Here is a 24,233-nt window from a genome sequence, read left to right on the forward strand (position 1 = left end):
ATATTTCACTTCTCTGTATTTATTCACTTTAGATTTCTTTATCATTTTGTCTTCCCATTAAAATGCAAACTCCTTAAAACCTGGGATAATTTGGCACATAGTAGGTGCTCAATAAATGCTTGTCCACTGATTATCTTGCCTATATCACACAACTAGAAAATATCTAAGGTAGGATTAGAACCTAGGTCTTCCTAATTCTTAGTCTAGCCCTCTTTCCACAAACTGCCTCCAATTCATATCCTAGAACTTTTTTCTTGATTTCTTTTTCCACTGTGATTCCTTTATTGTATGGTTTTTCCCCCCTTTGGGGAAATAATAAAATAAATTTTCACTAGGCAGGCTTTAGCCAGGGGAGATACTGCCCACAGAAATGGATTAAATCAAGATTTATGATCCATCACCATGCACAGAAAGGAAAAGAGACAATATAGATCCAGGGGCATGAGGAGAAGACTTCACTGTGAAGAACTGGGAACTGCAGACACCTGGGTCTTTATTGCAGCCTCCAGATCCTCAAAATGAGCAGCTTTCATGGGGGCTGGGGGCATGGAGAGTGCTCCTGGCATGTCACTGGTAGGGAAGCTCATGATGCAGGAGGAGGGGTAACACATACAGGCTTTGAGAGCAGACATAAGGTTGGGGAGGGACCTTAGAGGCCAACTCCTCATTTTACAGATCAGGAAACTGAGTGCCAGAGAATTGATTTGCTCCTGGTCGGACAACCAGTATCTGAGATAGAATTTGAACCAAGATCTGCCTGACTCCAAGTCAAGGACTCCATCCACTCCAAGAGCTTCCTAGTATATGGTATACCTACAGGTACACTGGAGTCAGCTTGTTAAATTTCCAACACAAGCATTTATACCCCAGAAACCTGTGAATACTACAAATCAGGGTTTGAGTCCCATCTGGTTGACTGTCTAGACTTAAGAAGTGATGAAGAAAATGAATAAGTTATAAATAATTAATAACACCAATTATGCACGAACACCCGTCATTATTATGTGTTCTGTATTAATATAGTTACGTTAAGTATTCACTTAGAATTCTTAATATACAGTAGGCTAGAGAAAATTTTATTTTATAATGATATCTATCAATGTTAGTGTATCTGGTCACTGCATCTTGTGTGCAATGAGCCAACTAAGCTCGGTTATGCCAAAGGTCCCTCCCAGTGTAAACACCGTGAAACTAACAGGTGTTATTTTCTCCATTTTACAGAGGAGACAACGGAGGCCCAGAAAGCGGGAACCACCAGCAAGCATCATTGTCAGAACTCAAATTTGGGTCTTCGGCCCCCCGGGCCAAGGCTCCTTCTACACTATCACCCTGCCTTTCTTCTGGAGTGCAAAAGGAAAACAATACTTTCATTAAAAAATAATAAAAATAAAATAATTAAAGAGTTAATCATGCAAATTAAACTCAACAGTGTGGCAGGCGTACAGTTTCCCTCCCCCGAGGACTGATTGTCAAACGTTTTCCCAGCACAGGGAAGAGGGATGCTGCTGTGGTCCTCGCCATTCTGAATCCCCATCTGTGGCCCCTACCCAGGAGAAGGGACTGTTATTCCACGGCCCCGACAGGACCTGGGACACGGCTTTGCAATCAGATTCTGACTCTCCCGCTGCCACCAGCGTCTGCTGCGGACAGTGAGAGGGTTGAAGGAGGCGGCTTTTAAGATCCCTCCCAACTCCCGGGGCGCCTTGGAAGCGCTGCGGGAGCACAGCTGCGAGATGCATGGAGCTGCAAGCCCGGAGCTCGAATGGGGCCCTGGTCGTGCCCTTCTCTCCTCGGAGAAGCAGGAGTCCAGCCTCAGAGCTCGAAGCACAGCATCGCCTGGCCCAGGCCCTGGCACACGGTCCTTGCCTCACCAATGGGACACACGGGCTTTGAACCCAGATCCTAGGAGTCCAAATCCAGCGCTCTCTCCACTGTGCATATGGTCCATTTTTCTCCTGCTGGACACAGTGCAATCTCTGTTTCCACATCACCCACTAGCTGGTTCCTGAGCCTTGGCTTGAGATATGGGTGGAAAGAAGTCTAGAGGCAGCTAGGAGGCTCTATGGATAGAGAACCAGGCCTAGAGATGGGAGGTCCTGGGTTCAAATCTGCCCTCAGACACTTCCTAGCTGAGTGACCCTGGGCAAGTTACTTAACCCCCATTGCCTAGCCCTTACCGCTCTTCTGCCTTGGAACTGATAGCTGTATTGATACCCCATTGCCTAGCCCTTACTGCTCTTCTGCCTTGGAACTGATAGCTGTATTGATACCCCATTGCCTAGCCCTTACTGCTCTTCTGCCTTGGAACTGAGAGCTGTATTGATACCCCATTGCCTAGCCCGTACCGCTCTTCTGCCTTGGAACTGATAGCTGTATTGATACCCCATTGCCTAGCCCTTACTGCTCTTCTGCCTTGGAACTGATAGCTGTATTGATACCCCATTGCCTAGCCCTTACTGCTCTTCTGCCTTGGAACTGAGAGCTGTATTGATACCCCATTGCCTAGCCCTTACTGCTCTTCTGCCTTGGAACTGATAGCTGTATTGATACCCCATTGCCTAGCCCTTACTGCTCTTCTGCCTTGGAACTGAGAGCTGTATTGATACCCCATTGCCTAGCCCTTACTGCTCTTCTGCCTTGGAACTGATAGCTGTATTGATACCCCATTGCCTAGCCCTTACCGCTCTTCTGCCTTGGAACTGAGAGCTGTATTGATACCCCATTGCCTAGCCCTTACCGCTCTTCTGCCTTGGAACTGAGAGCTGTATTGATTCTAAGACAGAAGGCTGGAGTTAAAAAAAAAAAAGTCTAGCCTCATGGTTAATGATTTTCATAGATCAAACTTTTCTAAGAAATAGCGATTACTTGTTAACATTTTTATTTGCCATGGTGTCCATTTTCCTATTTCTTCAGAATGAACTATGTTTAAATTGCTTGTATTGAAGCTTCTGGGATTACACATCTTTCTTCTCCTTGTCATCCTTTCTTCTAATTGGGTATTTATTTTAACTTTTGTTCTAACTAACTAATCTGACATCACAAAAATTTGACTTCAATGACCAGACCCATCAATTGGTGAAATTTTTTAAAAATTAATTTTATTTTGAAATTAAAATATCCATCTTCCCTCTAATTTCTTTGCCTTGTGGATAAAAAAAAATCACTGGGTCAGCTGATGCAGCTTAGTCCTTTGAAGTATTTTTTAAATTCAGGTCCTTCTAGGGCTTTGAAAGTTAATTTCATGTCTATTAAAGACAACCAGGGGCAGCTAGGCGGCTCGGTGGAAGAGAGCCAGGCCTGGAGACAGGAGATCCTGGGTTCACATCTGGCCCCAGCCATTTTCTGACTGTATGACCCTGCACAAGTCACTTAATCCCAATTGCTAGACCTGATACTTGAATCCTTTTTATTTTCTTTACTGATAGCAAGTATCAGTTCCAAGGCAGAAGAGCCTAAGGGCTAGGCAATGGGGGCTAAGTGACTTGGCCAAGATCACAGAGCTACATTGCTGGTGGTGTTGTGAACTGAATCAACCATTCTGGAGGACAATTTGGGAAAAGGGCTGTAAAGTAAAGCCTACTCTTTGGTCCAGTAATGCTATACGGAAGTATCCCAAAGAAATTTTTTTAAAATGGGGAAAGGACCCGTTTGTAAAAAAATATTTAAAGTGGCACTTTTTGTGGTAGCAAAGACTTGGAAACTAAAGGGATGTCCCTCAGTTGGGGAATGGCTGAATTGTAGTATGGGATGGGGATGGAATACTATTGTACTGTAGAAATGATGAACAGGAAGATTTCAGAAAGAGCGGAAAAGACCTCCATGAACTGATGCAGAGTGAAATAAGCAGAACCAGGAGAACGCTGTGCCCAGGAACAGCCATACTGTGGAATGATCAACTGTGATAGAGTTAGACTCTCAGCAATACAATGATCCAGGACTTGTGACAAAGAATGCTATCCACCTCCAGAGAAAGGAAGAACTGTGGGAACAGGAATACAGATGAATGCAAACAATTTTTCTCTTTAGCTTATTTTATTTTGGGGCTTTGGTTTTATGTTATTGTCTCATAAAATGAACAATATGGAAATATGTTGTGCATGATAATAAATGTATAACTCAGTTTGAATTGCTTGCCAGCTCCAGGAAGGGGGAAGGATGGGAGGGAGACAGATGATTTGTATTATATAATTTTGGAAATTTTATGTGGAAATTTATTGTTAAATGTAACTGATAAAATAAAATAGCTTTATGTGTATATATATAAAAGATCCCAAAGCTAAGAAGTGTCTGAAGTCACATTTGAACACAGGACCTCCTGTCTCCAGGCTCAATTCTCTAGCCACTAAGCCACTTGGCTGCCCTACTTGTCTAGATTCCAAGACAGAAAAGTAAGGATTAAAGAAAAAGAGACATTTTTTTTGTGATGTTTTTGGTCCTCATCCCATCCAGTGCCTTCAAGTTTCTTCTCAAAGAAAGTATTACTGGCATGCAGAGGCATGAGATTTCTGGTAGGGAGCATTTGGTTTCTTCTGTTTCTATATTTTCTTCCAACAGGGCATCAAACTGAACAAAGATAGCATATGAAGGGGGCAGCTAGGGGGACAGAGAGCCAGGTCAGGAGATAGAAGGTCCTGGATTCAAATAGTGCCTCGGACACTTCCTAGCTGTGTGACCCTGGGCAAGTCACTTAACTCCCATTGCCCAGCCCTTACTGCTCTTCTGTCTTGGAACCAATACACAGCACTGATTCTAAGATGGAAGATAAGGTATGAAGAAAAAAAGAGAGAGAGAGATTGCCAACAGTCAAACTAACATTTGTAGATGGTCGAAGGGCACGTGTGATTATGCTGCCTCCCCCCTCTGCACCTCTGGCACTGTCACTTTAGAAACAGAAGAATTTGGTCCAGAACTGACGGCAATTCTATCTTTTTTTGTATGCTTCGCTGATCACCAAATAGTTATCACCCGGTGGCCAAATTTCTGATGATCGCTCGCTTCACCCTTAACTAGGCTGCTCTTTGGACTGCTTAACTCACCCCCACCCAAGTTTTCCTCTAGATCAGAAGAGATAATAACTGCTCTCAGATGGTGACAAAGTACCCAATAAAGCAAGTCCTGTCTGTGAGGCTCTCCCTTTCTCTAGGAGGAATGGAGGGAAATAATAATAATAACAGAATTTATATAGTACCTGCTATGTGCTAGATACCCTGATAAAATATCTCATTTAGTCCTCACAAGAGCCCTGAGAGACAGGTCCTATCATGATTCCTATTTTACAGCTGGGGAAACGGAGGTAAACAACAGGCATATGACTTGTCCAGGATCACACAGAGAGTAAGCAAATGAGACTGGATTTGAACTTGGGTCTTTTTGACTCTAGACCTAGGATTCTATCTACGACATCACCCAGTTGCCTAGTTAAAATTTATATAGCACTTTAAGGTTTATGAAATACTTTACATTCATCTTATTTGATCCTTTCCACAATTCTGAGATAGGTATTGAGCTCCATTTTATAGATTTGGAAAATGAGGTAGACAGAGAGATTTTCCAAGGGTTACATAGCTAAGAAGTGTCTAAGGTCAAATTTGAATGCAGGACCTCTCAGCTCTAGGCCTGACTCTCAATCCACTGAACCACCTAACTTCCTCTTCCTGTTTAGATTCAAAAGCTTCCCCCTAGCTACCCCATGAAGTGAACGAATAAAAGCAAAAAGGATGAATTCAAGATGCCCAAAAGCCTTAATGATAACATCCGATAACATTGAGTAAACCAGAAAAATAATATCTGTTCTAGGTCAGGAGAGACCTGAGCCTCCTCTCCCCCCACTATGGGTGCCCCAGCTTACCCTTGGGTACGATAGGTGGCACACCTCTCCAGAGGGATCCTCAGCACCCCGTCACTGAGCCCCACAAAGAGCACTCGGGCGCTGTGAAGGATGCGCAGACTACGGAGTGGCTCTCGGCGCCCAGGAGGCAGCACCTGTAGCTCCTCCAGGTAGCAGCCCCGGAGGCTGCGGCTGGCTGTGGACAGCGCCTTGAGGATGGTGCCTGACTCTGAGAAGGAGGCACAGAGGGCTGTCAGAGGCCCCTAGACCTGTGTTGGCAAACCTATGGCATGCATGCCAGAGGGGGCTGTTCCCTTCCCCCTCTCCACTTGTGCCTGAGGACAAGCCTCACTTCCCCCACCCCTCTGCCCAGCAGCCAATGGGAGCGCCTCTTCCCTCCCTTCTCTGGGATAAGGGGGTGGTTCACATGCTGTGTGAGGATTGCAGCTTGGAAGCTTGGGCATTTGGTCTCTAAAAGGTTCACCATCACTGAACTAGTGTCTAGTGTCTGGAACTAGAACCCAAGGGAAGGGACATTGCGCAGAAGTCCCCTGCTTTGGGACCTACTGGCATGCCCGGGCAAGGGGGGAAGTGGAGAGAGTGATGCTGCCCTGAGGGCAGCTGAGTGAGAACACACACACACACACACACACACACACACACACACACACACACACACACGCTATATCTGTCTCCCTCTCTGATGTAGAAACTGGCTTCCCCAAGGTAGTCTACCTTCCTACATGGAGCCTAGAGATTAGAACTATACCAATCAGTTATTTAACAGGGTGATTGGGGACACTTCCTTCTGGCTTCTCAGAGGCTAATATCCTTGTTTGTATGTTACCAGAATCCAAAGTAGTATGCAGGGGCAGGGCCTCCAGCCCCAAGATCCATTCTTTGCAAACTACCACATCCTAGTGCCCCAAGCAAACACCTCCCCGATCCTTGGGTTCCAAGCTGACTTGCTTGTCAAGAAGGCTGTGCCTTCTCATAATCAGACACTGTTCCTCATGGATGTACACTGATTCTCAGGCACACAACATATTTGTTCATTCTGTCTCCTCTCTCCTCCCTCCCTTCTTTCTCTCTCACTTTCTCCTCTCCCTTCTGTCTTTCACTTTTCTTCCTTTCCTCCCTTTCCCTCTTTTTCTCTCCCTTCCTCTTCTCTCATTCTTCCTCTCCTTTCTCCTCTCCCTCCCACCTTCCCTCTGCTCTCTCTCCCTCTCCTTTCTTCCTCTCTCTCTCCCTCACCCTTTCTTTCTCTCTCCTTGTCTCTCTCCTTCCCTCCCTCTCTCACCTCTCCCCCCTTCATTTTCCTTTTCCCCCTCTTTCCCCAATCTCTCCCTCTCCATTTTTCTCTTCTCCCTCCCTCTATCCCCTCTTCTCTTCCTCTCTCTCCCTCTTCCTCTCCCCAGCCTGCTATTTTGTGCTTCTTTCACTCAGTAATTGCTCTCCACACATCATAGACACCCCAATCCAGATCTCTCTACCATCAGGACATGACTCTGGATCACCAGCATCCAAAGAACATCACAACAGTCCAAGAGTACAAGGATAGGGTTCGTTTTAGTCAGAAAGTGCCCAAATGCTGCACATTCTCTGCAGAGCTGCCTGCTTTCCCCGGAGTACTCAGCCGTAATCCAGAGGAGGGTCTCACCGGTGCCGATGTAAAGCACGTGGTAGAGGGTGTCCTTGCCCTGAACGAGATCCACCACCAAGTGAGAGAAGCGGACGCTGTCCTGTGTGATACAGGGGTCTGGAGTCACCGGCTGAACCACCTCACTCATCAGGAACAGACGCTGGGCATCCTGCAGGCTCCTCTCTGTCAGGTTCTCATTGGGACCAACATCTCGCAGGGTTCCACACTGAGCATAAAAAGTAGAGAGACCCATAAATCCTACTCAGGACCCTCACAGTTATCCATATCAGCCCTAACCCACCCTGCATGAATCTCTAATATGGTCTTTCAGGAGACCCAAATAGTTCAGCCAATCAGGATCATCCTGAATAAAGGACACACCCCTCAGGCCCTACCAGTTTCACCCTAAATCCCCTTCAGTTTAATGAGGTCCACCTATTGCCCCCCAGGCCCTTTCTGGCCATTGAGGAATAAAGAAAAAAGGGGAAATGAGCAAGGCGTGCTTCAAAACTGGGTTTGGAGTTGGGATTTTACACAAGAGTCCCCAAAGAGTGGGGAGGGGGGAGTACCTAGGGGTCTGTGAAGTTCATGGACCCAGGCCAAAGATTCTATTGTCAGACTTGGTCCTCTACTTTCTACAAACACTGAAAAATCCCAGCCCTGCTCTCCCTACCTCCAAGCCCGGACCTAATCTGGACTGTATTACTAACAAGTTATGAAACCTTGGACAAATCATTTCAGCTCCCTGGGTCTCAGTTTCCCCATCTATAAAATGAGGGATTGAATTAGATGAGCTCTAAGGGGCCCACAGAATGGACATTTTACGAATCTATGATTCTATGAGTCCCCCAGCCAAACCATTTTCTTCCCTACCAACTCCATTCCTTTCTTTTCCCAGATGGGGAGATGACGCTCACGTCCAAAACGGGCGATTGATGATCTTCAGGAAGCCAGCTCTGGCCACCTTAGGATACTCCCTTTTGATCCAGTAAATTGAAAATGGCCCCTTTCCCATGACTCCCACCCTGAGGACTTGGCATGACCTTAGAGATCATTATATTCTATCAGGGATGGTCATGGACCCCGTGAATCCCTATGGCCAGACGGGAAGGGTCTGGGGGACCCCATGACTTCCAGTGGCCAGAGAGAAAGAGGCTGGGGATGGTACCTGAAGTGTGGAAACAGACTTAAGGTGGTGGTGACAGGAGATGAGGGATGGGAATGGGAAGCAGAAGGGTAACCATACCTGAAAATTGGGGATAGGGTTGGCAATGGGGAGCCAGGCAGCCCTCGGGTTCTCCTGGTAGCGGAAGGGGCCATTGAAGGCTTGGGAGATGGCACTGAGGTTGAAGGCGCAGACAGCAGAAGCAGCGATGCTATTTCTGGAAGGGAGAGGAGGTGGGTGGAATTCACTGCAGGCAGGTCTCCCTCTCCCCTTCCCTTCCAGGTTGGGATTAAGAAGTCAGCCATGAGCATTTAGAAGGCATCTAGTTATTCCTAGTTCTCTCCTGTCTCTCCTACTGTTCCACTGTGGCAAGGGAGGGTGCACGGTGGGACCGAGTCACTGAAAGTCACATCAGGGGAGACCAAGTTCCAAAAAGCTGAGTCTGCTCCAGGGATGGACCAAGGGTCTGTCCTGTGCGATCTTGGAGAGAAGGCCCATCTTTTGTCTTCCTCTATATTCCTAGCACTTAGCACAGTGCCTGGCACATGGTAGGTGTTTCATAAATGTTTCCTGTCTGACACATGCTTGTTCATGTACATTTCTCTCCCAATAGAATACAAACTCCTTGAGAATGAGGAATTTTCATGTTTTTCTTTATATCCCCAGAGCCTGGCACAGAGTAGACACTTAATAAATGTTGATTGTCTGGCTGAAAAGTCCAGAACACCACACGGTCGTATGGTGGACGTTCTCGGTCTTAGAGGTAAAACAGGATTTAGCAGATCTATCACAGATTCGAGATGGAAGAGACCTCAGGGGCCACCTAACCCGATCTCTGCATTCTATAGATGAGGAAACTGAGACCCCTTATCAAAAGGTATTTAGTGAGGGGGCAGCTGGGCAGCACCATGAATAGAACATGAGGTCTGGAGTTGGAGTCTGGAGTCCTGGGCTCAAAGCTGGCCTCAGACACTTCCTAGCTGTGTGTGACCCTGGGCAAGTCACTTAACCCCCTTTGCTTAGCCCTGACCACTCTTCTGCCTTACAATGGACACTTAGCACTGATTCTAAGACAGGAAGTAAGGGATCTTTTTTAAAAAGTATTTAGTGAACCTCCTATCTGGGTGGCGTCAGAAGCCATATGATATGGTCCCTGTCCTCAGGGAGCTTACACTACCCATGTCTAATTACATAAAACAGGCTGACTAGAGTTAAATGATAATTTTATGGTATAAACCTCCTTGTGAAAAAGCATTTAGCAGTACACTTTCTTACTCTTGATACTACGTCGTAGAGAGGTATTTTCCCCCATTTCCTGGGCATAGGTGGCATTTCCCCACCGAATGGCAGTTCCTTTAAGCCAGGGAATAATTCAGTTTTGCCTTCATATCCCCATGACCTAGCCTGGTGCGCCTTGCACAGAGCAGGCATTTAATATATGCTGGCTGACTTGAATTACTAAACTTCTAGAATGTACCCCATCCCAAGGCATTCCAGCCATCAGGGATGGACATGGCTTTTGACATGGTTAACTGTGCAGGTGATGGGTGTGTGTGTGTGTGTGTGTGTGTGTGTGTGTGTGTGTGTGTGTGTGTGTGTGTGTGTGTCTACGTCCAGGCAGTGAAGCATTTTAAGATGTCCCTTAGAAAACTGAACTACTGAGCAAGGATCTACAGGTGAATGATGAGGGTGTCGGGATCTGAAAACCATACTCTGGGAGAAATATTTCTAAGAACTGAGGATATTTAGCTTATAAAAAACTATGAGCAAACTAATGACTGTGAATAATTGAAGACCTGCACTACAGAAGAGGGAAGAGAGTTGCTTCCTGTTCACCTAGAAGATGGGATGATCAATAAATGGATAAAACAAGAACAATAATGGCTAAACATTTATATGGTTTTTATATATATCATTATATAAATATATTGTTGTTAATCAGTCATTTTAGTTGTGTCTGGCTCTTGATATCCCCATTTAGGGTTTTCTTGGCAAAGACACTGAAGTGGTTGGCCTTTCCTTCTCCAGATCATTTTGCAGATGAGGAAACTGAGGCCAACAGGGTTAAGTGACTTGTCCAAGGTCACATAGCTAGTAAGTGTCTAAGGCCACATTTGAACTCAAGAAAAAATTGAGTCCTCCTGACTCCAAGCCTGACATTGTATCCATAGCTGCCCCCAAACAGAATAGTTTGGAGACAATGTTAACACATAGTTTTCTAAATCAATATGTATCCCACAGGAATCCCTAAGAATGATTTCACAGCTCCTCTTTCTACTCAAGTTTGGCACCACTTACCTAAGAGGTTAAGTGACTTGTTCAGGGACACAAAGCCAGTGTGAGTCAAAGGCAGGACTTGAATCTATGTTTTTTTGACTTAGAAACCAGCTCTCTGCCCCAGTGCTATAGTCCTTCTGCCCATTTGTTTTATTTGAAGTTTTCACATTAAAATTCATTAATTTAACTAGTTTTGATCTTGAGACCATATTGGTCTCATAAGAAGTATTTGGTAAGATGTTCTCCTCAATTATTGAGACTAATTCGTGTAGCCCAAGTTGTAATTATCTTTAGATGTTTGATAGAATTCATCTGGAGGTCTGTCTGCTCTAGAGCATTTTCTCTCTTCCCTTTACAGTCTGTTCAATTTAATTTTTTTGAAACTGGGTTGTTTAGAATCTCTGGTTCATGTTCTGTTAATTTGGGTATTTTATATTCTTGTGGGTAATCACCCAAGTCTTTGGAATTTTCAGTTATGCTAGCATATAATTGCATATAGGATTTTCTGATACCCCTTTATATTTTCGTTGTTATGCATTCACCTTGTTCGTTTTTCATTTCAATAATTTGATCCTCTCCCCTATCCTTTTTGGAAGGGGTAACAAAAGTTGATCACTGCAGGTGTCTTGAGTCTAGACCACCACTGCTACTTCCCAGCCTATAAAGCCTATGGATTCTCTTTCTGAAATCAGGGGAGAGATGTGCTGTGAAAAGAGTGGGGGAGACTCAGATCTAGAATGCCGGCATGGGGTGGAAGGGGAGAGACAGAATAAGGAGCTGGTACAATGAGATCAGCCTCTGGGAATCTGGAGGCAGATGGAGGAGAGCTGGCCGGATTATCATTGGGATCAGACCGGCTCTGGGTCTTTGAGCCAAGGCTAATAGAAAGCGGTAGACTCCTTCTCCCCTATAGCACCTCTCCAGAAAGATAATTTCCATTTCTACAGGGCTTCAGGGTTCACAGAGGTGGGAGGTATGAGAATTGTTATCCCTGGATAAGGAACCAGATCCGGAGGAGCTCAGGTCTGCCCCATTGCCATGTATGCAATCAGTAAGTATCCGAGGCAGGACTGGAAGTCAGGTCTCCCGATTCCCCTTCCCAGACTTTGGACATTGCCTAATAACAGGGGGGGCTTAATGAATGCTTGCTAGTTGATCAGCAATCAGAAGCTGTTCCCCAAGAGGTATTTACATAGGCAGCCAGCCCTCTGCTCAGAACCATTCTGACAAGTATTGGGTATAACTGATAAAAATCTCTTTTCAGTAAATATCATTATAGAGATTATGCCAGAAACTGCATGTAAGAGACTACTCGGAACTCCTCGTGCCAATTAGGCTTTCTTGCCTCCTGCAGGTGCATAGGCTAGCCCCACTTAAGGACCAGCTCCTGACTAACTGAGGAGGAAAGAAGAAATAAATGACTTTCTATCTGAGGCAAAAATCTCCACCTGACCTGTCTTCTACGTTTCTCCATATGGTCCTGTCTACAACCCCCTCAACTCTGTCTACCATCTGTTTCTGGCTGCTGCCTAACTTCTGGACACTGAATTGGTTTCTGCTTTGTAGCTTTCCCAAGCTACAAGTATTTGTAGCTGTGCTTACTGGCTCCAAAGTTCGAGGTTCTGGATTCAAATCTCATCTTACTACCTGGGTGACCTTGAGCAAGCCTTTGGGCCTTCTGTTTCTTCAGGTGTAAAATGAAGGGGCTGAATGATTCCAGATAATCAGTGATAAAGCATGGTACCCATCTCCTGATGCAGAGTAATGGAATCAGTGTATAAAATGGGATGTATTTTTCAAAAAACATGACCAATGTGGGATTTGTTTTGGTTATATCTGTTAAAAGGATTGTTTTTCTTTTTTTCTTTTCCCAATAGAGGGAAAATGAGAATGGTGAGCAGGAGGGGAATTTTTTGTTGTTGTGAGTTGAAAGAAAATTTTTAATTAAAAAAATGAATAGACTAGACGAGGTAGCTCCTGCAGGTCCTTCCAACTCTTCATCTGTGAGACAATAATCCCTTCTGGCCTTGGTCTTTCCAGATCTGCTCATTGCTTCTCTGGGCGTAGACTCTCAGAGTGACCCTCCATGTCACCTACAGAGGGCCTGGCCTTACAAAAGAACAGGGTATAAGGAAGCTCCTTTAGTGTTTCCTTAGCCAGCCCAGAACAAAAGTGTTTTGTTCAGCCGGTTACTAAAAATCCTAAACAATGTCACATCTGATACAACTCTTGCTTTCTTTGGTCTCCGTTTATCTGCCCTAAGGGGGCAGTGGGGTACAAGGGAAAGAATACTGGATTTAGGGCAGTTAGTGGATAGGGGATAGAGCACCAAGGCCAGAGTTAGGAGGACCTGGGACCCAGATACTTTCCAGCTGTGTGACCTTGGCAAGTCACTTAACCCTGTTTGCCTATCCCTTGCCTTTCTGTCCTAGAGTTGGTACTAGGACAGGAAGTAAGGAAGGGAGAGAGAGAGAGACAGACAGACAGAGAGACAGAGACAGAAAGAAAGAAAGAAAGAAAGAAAGAAAGAAAGAAAGAAAGAAAGAAAGAAAGAAAGAAAGAAAGAAAGAAAGAAAGAAAGAAAGAAAGAAAGAAAGAAAGAAAGAAAGAAAGAAAGAAAGAAAGAAGAAAGAAGGAAGGAAGGAAGGAAGGAAGGAAGGAAGGAAGAAAGAAAGAAAGAAAGAAAGAAAGAAAGAAAGAAAGAAAGAAAGAAAGAAAGAAAGAAAGAAAGAAAGAAAGAAAGAAAGAAAGAAAGAAAGAAAGAAAGAAAGAAAGAAAGAAAGAAAGAAAGAAAGAAAGAAAGAAAGAAAGAGCAAGCCATGGACCTGGATTCAAAGGGAAGAAGACTGGAATGGCAGAAAGAACACTTGGTAAAGACTTGGAGCTATGGGACCTGAGTTTAAATCCTACTCTTGCCACATCCTTCCTGTGTGAAGCTGACCTCACTAGGTGACTTCTCTAATTTCTCTTGTCCTCAGTTTCCTCAGCTATAAAATGAAGATGGATTAGATGGTCTCTGTGGTTCCTTGCATCTTAATATCTATGCTACTAAAATAATTAGCATTGATAACTGCATTTTAAAGTTTGCAAAGTGCTTTACAAAAATACGATCCTCAACAGCAATTTTGAGAAGCAGGGGGAGCCAAGATGGAGGAGAATGCACACAGACCCACCTGATCTCTACTAAATCACCCTCCAAACTACTGTGATATAACACCTCAAAAGGAATTCTGGAAAGGCAAAAACCCACAAAAGGACAGAGTGAAATAAATTTTCAGTCCAGAACATAGAAGGCCAGCAGAAAGCTCTCTCACCCACAAGTGGAAGTAAGGCTCAGAGCAGTGGGTCGAGGCAAGCCCCACCTCAGCAAGTCAGCATAGGCCTTGGGGGCAGCTGAATCAGCAGCAGAGGCTCTGGCAAACTCAGCCACAGACGGTAAGGGATGTCAGATGACTGCTCAGAAGGAAATGATAGGGAGTCCTTTGCTGGCTCTGGCTCTATCTCATTGCCCATTTACAGATCCAGGTGATGAGGTGAGGAGAAAACTGGCACACACCACTGCTTGTAGCCTCAGGGGGACAGGGGACCCTGTTCTAAGGCAGAAAAGAGTGCTTATGGTTGCACATAGACCAGAGCACAGGCCAGAAGGGTAGTAAACACACGTCTCTTTACATCAGAGGTCCCCAAACTTTTTACACAGGGGGCCAGTTCACTGTCCCTCAGACTGTAGGAGGATCAGACTATAAAAAAAAAACTAGCAGAGGGTTAGCATAGCAGATAGCTATGGCTGCATAGCAGAGGCTGCAGCCCTGGCTGTGATGGGCCTGTCACACCTTGCACAGGCCCATCACCGCCACCACTACACACAGTGCGGAATCCCCTCCCCCAGATCGCCACTCACCATGGTGACATCTTCCATTGTGCAGCCACATAATTCTTTGCACAGCGCCTCGTTCTCGTTCAGTTACTCTCAGAACAAGGCACCATGCAAAAGATTATGTCACTGGAAGTAGTACTGTATGTGAACAACACCGTGCTTTATGGTGCTGCCACATATAGTGCTTCCAGAAGTGTGGTGGGGGCTGGAGAAGTGGCCTCAGGGGGCCTCATGTGGCCCATGGGCCATAGTTTGGGGACCCCTGCTTTACATCATACCACAATAAGCAGACAAAAAAAAAAGAAATTCAACATAGAAAGTTATTTTGGTGACAGGAAAGACCAAAAGACAAACTCAAAGAAGATAATAGAGTCAGTACTACTGCATCCAAGGCCTTCAAGAAAAATACAAATTGCTCTCAAGGCCCAAAAGAATTAATGGAGAAGGTCAAAGGGGATATTAAAAATCAAAGGGAAATAGTAGAAAGATTGGGAAAAGAAATGAAAGTAATACAGGAATATCATAGAAAAAGAATCAACAGCTCAGGAAAGGAGGCACAAACAAAACCCAAAGAAATAAATATCTTAAGAATAGGTCAATTGGTAAAAGAGTCACAAAAATCCACCGAAAAGGACTTCTCAAAAAGTAGAATTGGTCATATGGAAAAAGAAATATAAAAATTCACTGAGAAAAAGGGCTTCCTAAAAAGTAGAATTGGCCAAATAGAAAAGCAGATGCAAAAGCTCAATGAAGAAAATAATATCTTAAAAATTATAATTGGGCAAGTGGAAAACTAATGACTCCACGAGATATCAAGAAATAATCACAGTCAAAAGAATTAAAAAATAGAAGAAAATGTGTAATATCTCACTGGAAAAACAACTACCCTTGAAAATAGATCCAGGAGAGATAATCTAAGAATTATTGGGCTACCTGAAAACCACAATCAAAAAAAGAGCTTAAATTCGTCTTTCAAAAAATTATTAAGGCACTTAGCACACCCCACCCCGATATTCTAGAACCAGAGGGTAAAATAGAAATGGAAAGAATCCACCAATCATCTCCTGAAAGACATCCCCAAAGGAAAATTCCTAGGAATATTATAGCTAAATTGCAAAACTCCCAGGTCAAGGAGAAAATATTGTAGGCAACCAAATAGAAACAATTAAAATTACATGGAGCCACAGTCAGGATAAAACAAGAATTAGTAGCTTCTGCATTAATGAACCAGATGGCCTGGAATATGATATTCCAGAGGGCAAAGGATCTAGGACTTCAACCAAGACCCACTCAGAAAAACTGTGTATAATATTTTAGGGCAAAAAAAAAAAAGGCATTCAATGAAATAGAAGACTTTCAAACATTCCTGATGAAAAGACCAGAGCTGAATGGAAAATTTGACTATCAAATACCAGACTCAAGGGAACCATAAAAAGGTAACAGAAGAGAGAAATCAAAAGATATTCAATATTTACATTCCTAGAGGGGAAGATGATTCTTATAACTCCCAAGAATCTTATCATTATTAGGGCAGTTAGGAATATGTGTAAACAGAAGGCAAAGGTGATATCTAAAAAAATAAAATTAAGGGGTGAGAAAGAGGAATTTAATGGGAGAAAGGGGAAGAGAGAAATAGAATGGGGTATATTATCTCACATAAAAGTCATGAAGGAGCTTTTATAGTGAAGAGGAAGATGGAGGAGGTAAGGAGGAGCACACATGAACCTTACTCTCATTGGAATTAGCTCAAGGAAGGAAGAACATACACAATCATTTGGGAATAGAAATTTATCTTATTCTATAGGAAAGTAAGAGGGGAAGGAGATAAGACAGGGGAAGGTGCTGATAGAAACAAGGGCAAATTGTAAGATCTCATGATTAGAGAGAAAAGGATAAATGGAAAGAAATAAAATTGATGGTAATACACAGTAAGCATAAAGGTACAAGACATTTTTACAAGTCTCTCTAATAAAGCTTCATTTGTCAAATAGATAGTCATTCCCTAATTGATAAATGGTCAAAGGATATGAACAAGCAGTTCTCAGACAAAGTAAGGAAAGCTCTCTATAGTCATGCAAAAAAATGCGCTAAATAACTATTAATTTAAAAAATGCAAGTTAAAACAACTATGAGTTATCAGCCCACACCTGTCAAATTGACTATTTATGACAGAAAAGGAACATGAAAAAACTTGAAGGGAATGTGGGAAAATTGAGACACTAGTACACTGTTGGGGGAGTTGTGAACGGATTCAACCATTTCGAAGAGCAATCAATGCCCAAAGGGCTATAAAACAGTACATATCCTTTGACCCAGCAATACCATTACTAGGTTTGTATCCCAAAGGGGAAAAAAGGGGGGAAGGACTTATATGTACAAAAATATTTAAAGTCACTCTTTTTGTGGGGACAAAGAATTAGAAAGTATGGGGATACCCATCAACTGGGGAATGACAGAGTAAATTTTAGTATGTGATTGTAATGGAATAATATGGTACTATAAGAAAGGACAAGCAGGAAGAACTCAGAAAAACCTGGAAAGGCTTACATGAACTGAAGCAGAGTGAAGAAAGCGGAACCAGGAGAACATGGAACACAGTGATCGCAATACTATACAACGAACACTTGTGAGTAACAGCTATTCTCAGCAATACTAATGATTCAAAACAACCCCAAAGGACTCAAGATAAAAAATGCTAACTGCTTCCAGAGAAAAGAACTGATAGAATTTGAATTCAGACCAAAGCAAACTTTTTTTCATTTTTTCTTAATTTTTTTTTGTTTTAATTTCTCTCCGCAAAAGGATTAATGTTGAAAAATGTTTTCTACAAAATGTATATCAGAAAGTTTACCATCTATATGTAAAATCTACATCAGAATGTTTACCATCTCAATAGGAAGGGAAGAGGAGAATTCGAGGTTTGATTTTTTTTTTAATGTTCAAAATTGTTTTTATATGTAATTGGAGGGAAAAAAAAAGAATTCAAATTCCTTAATACCAGAGACTATATTTAGCTTTTTTTTGTATCCCCAACATTTAGTACTGTGCCTAGTACACAGAAGGCATTTAATAAATGCTTTTTGACTATGACAGATGATCATTAAAAAAATTCTGGGAGGTAGATTCTATTTTTATTCTTATTTTACTGATGAGGAAACTGAGTTAAGCAAAGGTGAACTGACTTGTCCAGAACCACACAGCTAGTTAAGTATCTGAGGCAGACTTAAACTCTGGTCTTCCTGCCTCCAGGCCTAGTATTTTATCCATTAAATATCAATACAGATTCTTATTATCAGTGTCTAGATGTTCAATTGTTTCAGTTGTGTTTGACTCATTGTGACCTCATTTGAGATTTTCTTGGCAGAGAGAGTGGTTTGCTATTTTCTTCTACAGCTCATTTGACAGAGAAAACTGAGGTCAACAGGGTTAAGTGACTTGCCCAGGGTCAGCCATCTAGTTTTAGAGGCTGGATTTGAACTCAGGTTTTCCTAACTCTAGGTTCAGCACTCTATCCATAGCACCACTTAGCTGTCCCTATTATTTGTGTATCCATAGAATAATCATTGAACCTTCCTAAGACACTTATTCATCATCTATAAAACAGTGTAATTAATGCTTAAAATTTTTAAAAATGTACATTCTTTTAAAAATTTTGAGTGAGATAATAATGCTTATAACTACCTGTCTCTCAGGGAGGGGCTACTACACCAAAGGAATTCCTGTATACCACTTACTGACTTAGAAAAAAATCACATATTAACATTATCTATGCTTGTATTTTTATTTATTATGGGAAATATTTCCCAATTATATATATATATATATTCCCCCCCCCCATTATTTTAATCTGGTTCACCAGTTCAGCTGCTGGAGTCCTATTTGACACCATCAGTTCTCAAAATGGGATCTGGGTTCCTAAGAGTCCTCAAGGTCAAAACTATTTTCATAATAATATTATGATGCCCTTTTCCAACTACATATCTGTTTAAGGCTGGTTTCTCTTCATATACATCAACCAGAAAAACAGATTGCAACAGATTGAATGCAAAAGCAGATATGCAAATCCAGCTGTCTTCTATAAAGCCAGACAGTATAAAGAGAATTGCAAAAATATGTAAAATAATGCTACTCTTCTAAATTTTTTTTATTTTAAAAAATTATAGTTATTATTCATTTTTTAAAAATGGTATATAAACATTTGGGCAGCTAGGTGGTGGAATGGATAGAGTGCTGAACCTAGAGTCAGGAAGATCTGAGTTCAAATCTAACCTCTGACCCTTATTAAATGGGTTACTCCGGGCAAGTCACTTAACCTTGTATGCCTCAGTTTCCTCATCTGTCAAATGAGCTGAGGAAGGAAATGGCAAACCACTCCAGTATGTCTGCCAAGAAAACCCCGAATGGGATCACAAAGAGTCAGACACAACTGAAAAAGATTGAACAACAACAGACATCTGAATAAACAAAGGGATTTATCATTGTTATTTTTATTTTTTGAAAATTTTATTTAATTAGTCAATTTAGAATATTTTTCCTTGGTTACAAGAATCATATTATTTCCCTCCCTTCCCTCCCCCTATCCCTTCCTGTAGTCGACGCACAGTTCCACTGGGTATTACATGTATCCTTGATCAGAACCTATTGCCATACTGTTGATGTTTGCACTAGGATGTTCATTTAGAGTCTATATCCCCTTTGACCCATATAATCAAGCAGTTGTTTTTCTTCTGTGTTTCTGCTCCCACAGTTTTTCCTCTGAATGTGGATAGTGTTCTTTCTCATATGTCCCTCCAAGTTGTTCAGGATCACTGCATTGCCACTAATGGAGAAGTTCTATTTGATTGTGCCACAGTGTATCCTTCTCTATGTACAATGTCCTCCTGGTTCTGCTCCTCTCACTCTGCATCACTTCCTGGAGGTTGTTCCAGTTCACATGGAATCCCTCCAGTTCATTATTCCTTTTAGCACAATAGTATTCCATCACCAACAGATACCACAATTTGTTCAGCTATTCCCCAATTGAAGGGCATCCCCTCGTTTTCCAATTTTTGGCCACCACAAAGAGCGCAGCTATGAACATTCTTGTACAAGTCTTTTTCCTTATTATCTCTTTGGGGTACAAACCCAGCAGTGCTATGGCTGGATCAAAGGGCAGACAGTCTTTTAGCGCCATTTGGGGCACATAGTTCCATTGTTGTTTTTAAATAAATTAGTATTTTAAAATTTGTTTTAATTTTTAACATTATAAATATGAGTAGTCACAGCTAACATAAAAAAGCTCTTTGGGGTCCTCAATAGTTTTCAAGACTGTAAAGACTTCATGAGACCAAAAGATTGGGGAACCACTTGTCTAAATTAATCACGGTAACATCCCTGATTTGTCTGTTACCGTTTGCTTTGATAACTATGCTAGCTTGCTTTCATGATGGTCTCAAATGATAAGCATTTGATGGGAGGAAAGTAAGCTTTTGTTAACTCAGTTATTCTGACCTCGTTTGAGGTTTTCTTGGCAAAGATGCTGGAGTGCTTTGCCATTTCTTTCTCCAGCTCATTTGACAGATGAAGAAACTGAGGCCAACAGGATGAAATCACTTGCCACAGGATCACCTAGCAAGCAACAGTCTGAGGATGGATTTGAACTTAGAAAGAGGAGTCTTTCTGCCTCCAGGTCCAGCCCTCTAACCACACTGTGCTGCCTAGCTGCCCCCAGGGAATTGTAAGATTAAAATTAATATTCAATCACTCCAAGTATTATATTTTATAAGATTTATTAAAATTCACTTGAAGTAGAGGAAAGTAAAACCATCAGTAAAGACCAGTTTCCTGAACTGTACAAGCAGAGGGGGAAAGGGGGGGAAGACAGAGTTACAGAAACTTATCTTCAAAATGTAAAGGAATGCTGGGAAATGTAGTTCAAGGGTACAAAATTCTAATTACACAGAACTAATGTAGCCAAGATTAAATTCACTGCCATCCTCTTGGTTTCTGGCACTCTTAGACTGAAAATATCCAATGTGTAAGAGTGAGCTAGAATTCTAGTCTTCCTGAAAATAAGGGAGCAAAGGACTGATCAGCTAGCCTCCTAACATGGCTGTCCTTCAGGGAAGTGACCAAGCCCAGGTCTGGCCACATATGCCACTGACAAGAGGGTGAGACTCTTTGTCCTGGCTGGGCAGGAAGCATCCTAGATATTAGAGACAGGAGACTATTTTTTCCTGGAGGCTCCATCAGGGTAGAAAGTCATGGGGAAAAGAGTGAAAAACAGGCATGAATGGAAGTCCAATCCTACCTTTCACCTCATGTGGTGTTTTGGGGGGTTTATAGAACCCTCCAAGTTTGCCCTGGTCCTTTGGGAATCTGCCTTAAGGGAAGCCCCAAACTGACCTTGTCTGAGACTGAACAATAAACTTTAAAGTACACAATGATCTCAGCCTAGACAGAATTATATAATCAAATCTTAAATACCCTTTTTTGTCTTAGGAGTTCTTCCTGTTGTATCAGAGGTCTCTCCTGACTGGACTCCTCTTTCCCTGGTGTCCACTGTAAAGTCAATCAATTGAACCTTCCTGTCCTTTGTTTCCCCAAAAGTTTTGTAAGACCCTCAAGTTCTTCAGCTCATCGTAAAATCTCCTTTGGAGGGGATTTTTCCTGGAGACAGTGTTCCCAGAGTCCCAGAGCGTTGGCTTTGTGTAGTGGCGGATCAGAACATTGTCTTCCTTGTCCTGATAAAAGATTCCTTCTTTCCAGCTACTTCGGAGGCTCTGGGTTTTCAGGGTTGGCAGTGGGCTTCCTGCTACACTACCTCTAAAGGCTCAGGGGAGAAGCTTCTCCTGAAAAGTTCCAGCGATGAACAGTTCACTGATATACAAGACTGCCTCTTCCATTGGTCAGCCACAATGATGAGCAAATTCTTCCTTCTAATATGCCCAAATTTGGCTCCCTGAAACATCTACCATTAGCCCTAGTTCTCCCCAATGGAATAATTAAAAAAAATAATCCTTATCTTCTGTTTTAGAATCAGTACTGTGTATTGGTTCTAAGGCAGAAGAGTGGTAAGAGCTAGGCCACGGGGGTTAAGTGACTTGCTCAGGGTCACAGAGCTGGGAAGTGTCTGAGGCTAGATTTGAACCCAGGACTTGGAGGGAACCTCCAGCCCTGGTACTCTATCCACCCAGCCAATGGAATCATGGAGAACACAAATGCTCCTTCCCCCAGGCATAGAGAGAAGCAGAATGTAGTACAAACAGCACTGGGCTTGGAGTCAAGAGATGGGAGTTAGATTCTAAGTTATGCCTCGCCTTACTAGTGACTCTGGGCCATCACTGAACTATGGGAGCCAAGACTTCCTCATCTGTATGTTGCATTGTTGTGCCAATTTCATGGTGCTACTCTAAGGAAAAGGCTAACCCGGAAAACTGACACGTGTGTGTTGGTGTTATTAATGATCACATGTGACAATCCTTTGATCACTTGAAAACGGCTCTCCTGAAGCATCCCAGCCTTCTCTTCTGGATACTCTCTCCCAGCTCCCCACACACACCATGTAGTCCCCCTCTTCCGGAATACTCTGCTTGGTCCATGTCCCTCTTCGGGGGTGTCTGGCCTCATCTGCCCCTCAGGGCTCCACAGTACTTATGACTTCGGCTCCTTCTTGACTTAAGATCTCTGCACAATGAGGCCAACCAAGAAGCTGTAGACTGCGGTGGAGACAAAGCTGATGTCCAGGGCGGAAGGTCCGAGTTCAAGTTTTCCTCTTGTCACTTGCTAGTTGTGCGACCTTGGGCAAATTCTCCACCTATGTGGCCTCTAAGGGCCGTTCCAGCCCTGACTCTACGATCCCTGGAACCTTCTCAGCAGACAGGGCTCCAGGCCTGGAGGCAGAAGGACTCCTCTTTCAAAACTGAGTTCAAAGGATACAGATTTCAAAAAGGAGTTCCAATCTGGCCTCAGATACTCCAGCTGGGGGACTCAGGGTAAGTCATGTCATCCTGTTTGCCTCAGTTTCCTCATTTATAAAATGATCTGGAGAAGGAAATGGCAAACCACTCCAGTTTCTGAGCCAAGAAACCCCCCAAATGGGGTCCTGTGGCTGAAAAACCTGAACACTGACACTGTTGGCCTCAAAGTTCATCTGTACCCTCACTCACAGGCACTTCTTTCCCCTGCTTTTAGGAGATGGAAGGGGGCCCCTTTTCCTGTCCCGGAGTGGTCCGGCTCCCTCCCTTCACACGCCTGGCTTCTTCCCGTCTGCCTCCTGAGTGGCTCAGGGCTCCCCGTGATAAAGATAGCTCTTCTCCGATCAGTCTCGTCTCTCTCTCCTGCCAAACCCCTTGGAGGAGAAGACCGGACTCGCTGCCTCCGTTTCCTCACCACCCACTCCATGTAACGCCTCACCATCTGTCTTCCTTTCCCAATCGCCTCCACTACCTCAACTGCTCTCTTGAAGGCCACAGCGGCCACAGCAATGCCCATCCATTGGCAGCTCCTCAGCTTTTGTGTCCTGGGCCACAGGGACGTGCCTTGGCAATTAGCTGCATTATAGAAGCAGCTCTTCTTCCCTTTAAATCCCTAGCACTATAAAGAAGGGTTAGGGTGCCAGGGCCAATCGCTTGGGGGAATTCTGGGAATATCGCTGCAATTATGAACCAAGTAGTAGAAGAAATAGCCAAGAATGAAAGAATAATCAGGATTGCTTTGGGGCCAAAAGCAAATTTCAACTGCCTCCAAATAAAATAGAATTATTTTACCTCTTAAAAACAAAACAAACCAACCTAGAAAAAACTGACCTTCTGTCTTAGTATGAATTCTAAGATAATAGCGGCAAGGGCTAGCCAGGCAATCAGAGTTAAGTGACTTGTCCCAGGTCACACAGCTAAGAACTGTTTGAGGTCACATTTGAACCCAGGTCCTCCCTACTCTAAGCCTAGAATTGTACTTTAATTTTGAAGAAAAATAGGGGGCAGTGAGGTATTTCAGTGGATAGTCAGGCCCGGAGCTGGGAGGCCCTGGGATCAAATTTGGCCTCACATACTCTGTAGCTGTGTGACCCTGGGAAAGTCACTTGACCCCCATTGCCTGGTCCTTAGTACTTTTCTGTCTTGCAACCAATATATGCAACACTGACTCCAAGATTGAAGGTAATTGCTTTTTTTTTTAAATTAAAATGTTTTTAATTCAAAAAAAGAAAAAAAGGACACTAGCTCAAGAAGATAAAGTAAGTTCAAGTCCTGTATCTGGTGTGTGATCTACTACTTGTGTGACTGTAGGCAAGTCACATGACCTCCATGAACCTCAATTATCTTATTTGTTAAATGAAAAAAGATAAAACTAGACACTTTCTGACGTCCCTTCCACCTCAAGAACCACAAGCCTTGGGAACCCCATTCTCCTTGAAATGGTCTCCTCCCTCGCTTCCATGACCCCTCCCCCCCTTTCCTAGCTTTCT

General features: G+C 43.2%; 1 protein-coding gene across 8 annotated transcripts in view; it reads right to left on the bottom strand.

Moving 5' to 3' along the window:
• Window positions 1-24,233, bottom strand: part of SEMA5B (semaphorin 5B) — a 206,703-nt gene that overhangs the window by 14,346 nt on the left and 168,124 nt on the right. For all 8 annotated transcript variants that reach the window (XM_056793543.1, XM_056793538.1, XM_056793540.1 and 5 more), the window contains 3 exons: window positions 8,716-8,851; window positions 7,488-7,695; window positions 5,849-6,056 (listed from right to left, as the gene is read on the bottom strand). In XM_056793543.1, the coding sequence (XP_056649521.1) occupies window positions 5,849-6,056; window positions 7,488-7,695; window positions 8,716-8,851 (552 nt within the window). The remainder of the gene's footprint in view (window positions 1-5,848; window positions 6,057-7,487; window positions 7,696-8,715; window positions 8,852-24,233) is intronic.

The sequence above is a fragment of the Monodelphis domestica genome, chromosome 4 (assembly GCF_027887165.1).
Source record: "Monodelphis domestica isolate mMonDom1 chromosome 4, mMonDom1.pri, whole genome shotgun sequence".
NCBI classification, from domain to species: Eukaryota; Metazoa; Chordata; class Mammalia; order Didelphimorphia; family Didelphidae; genus Monodelphis; species Monodelphis domestica.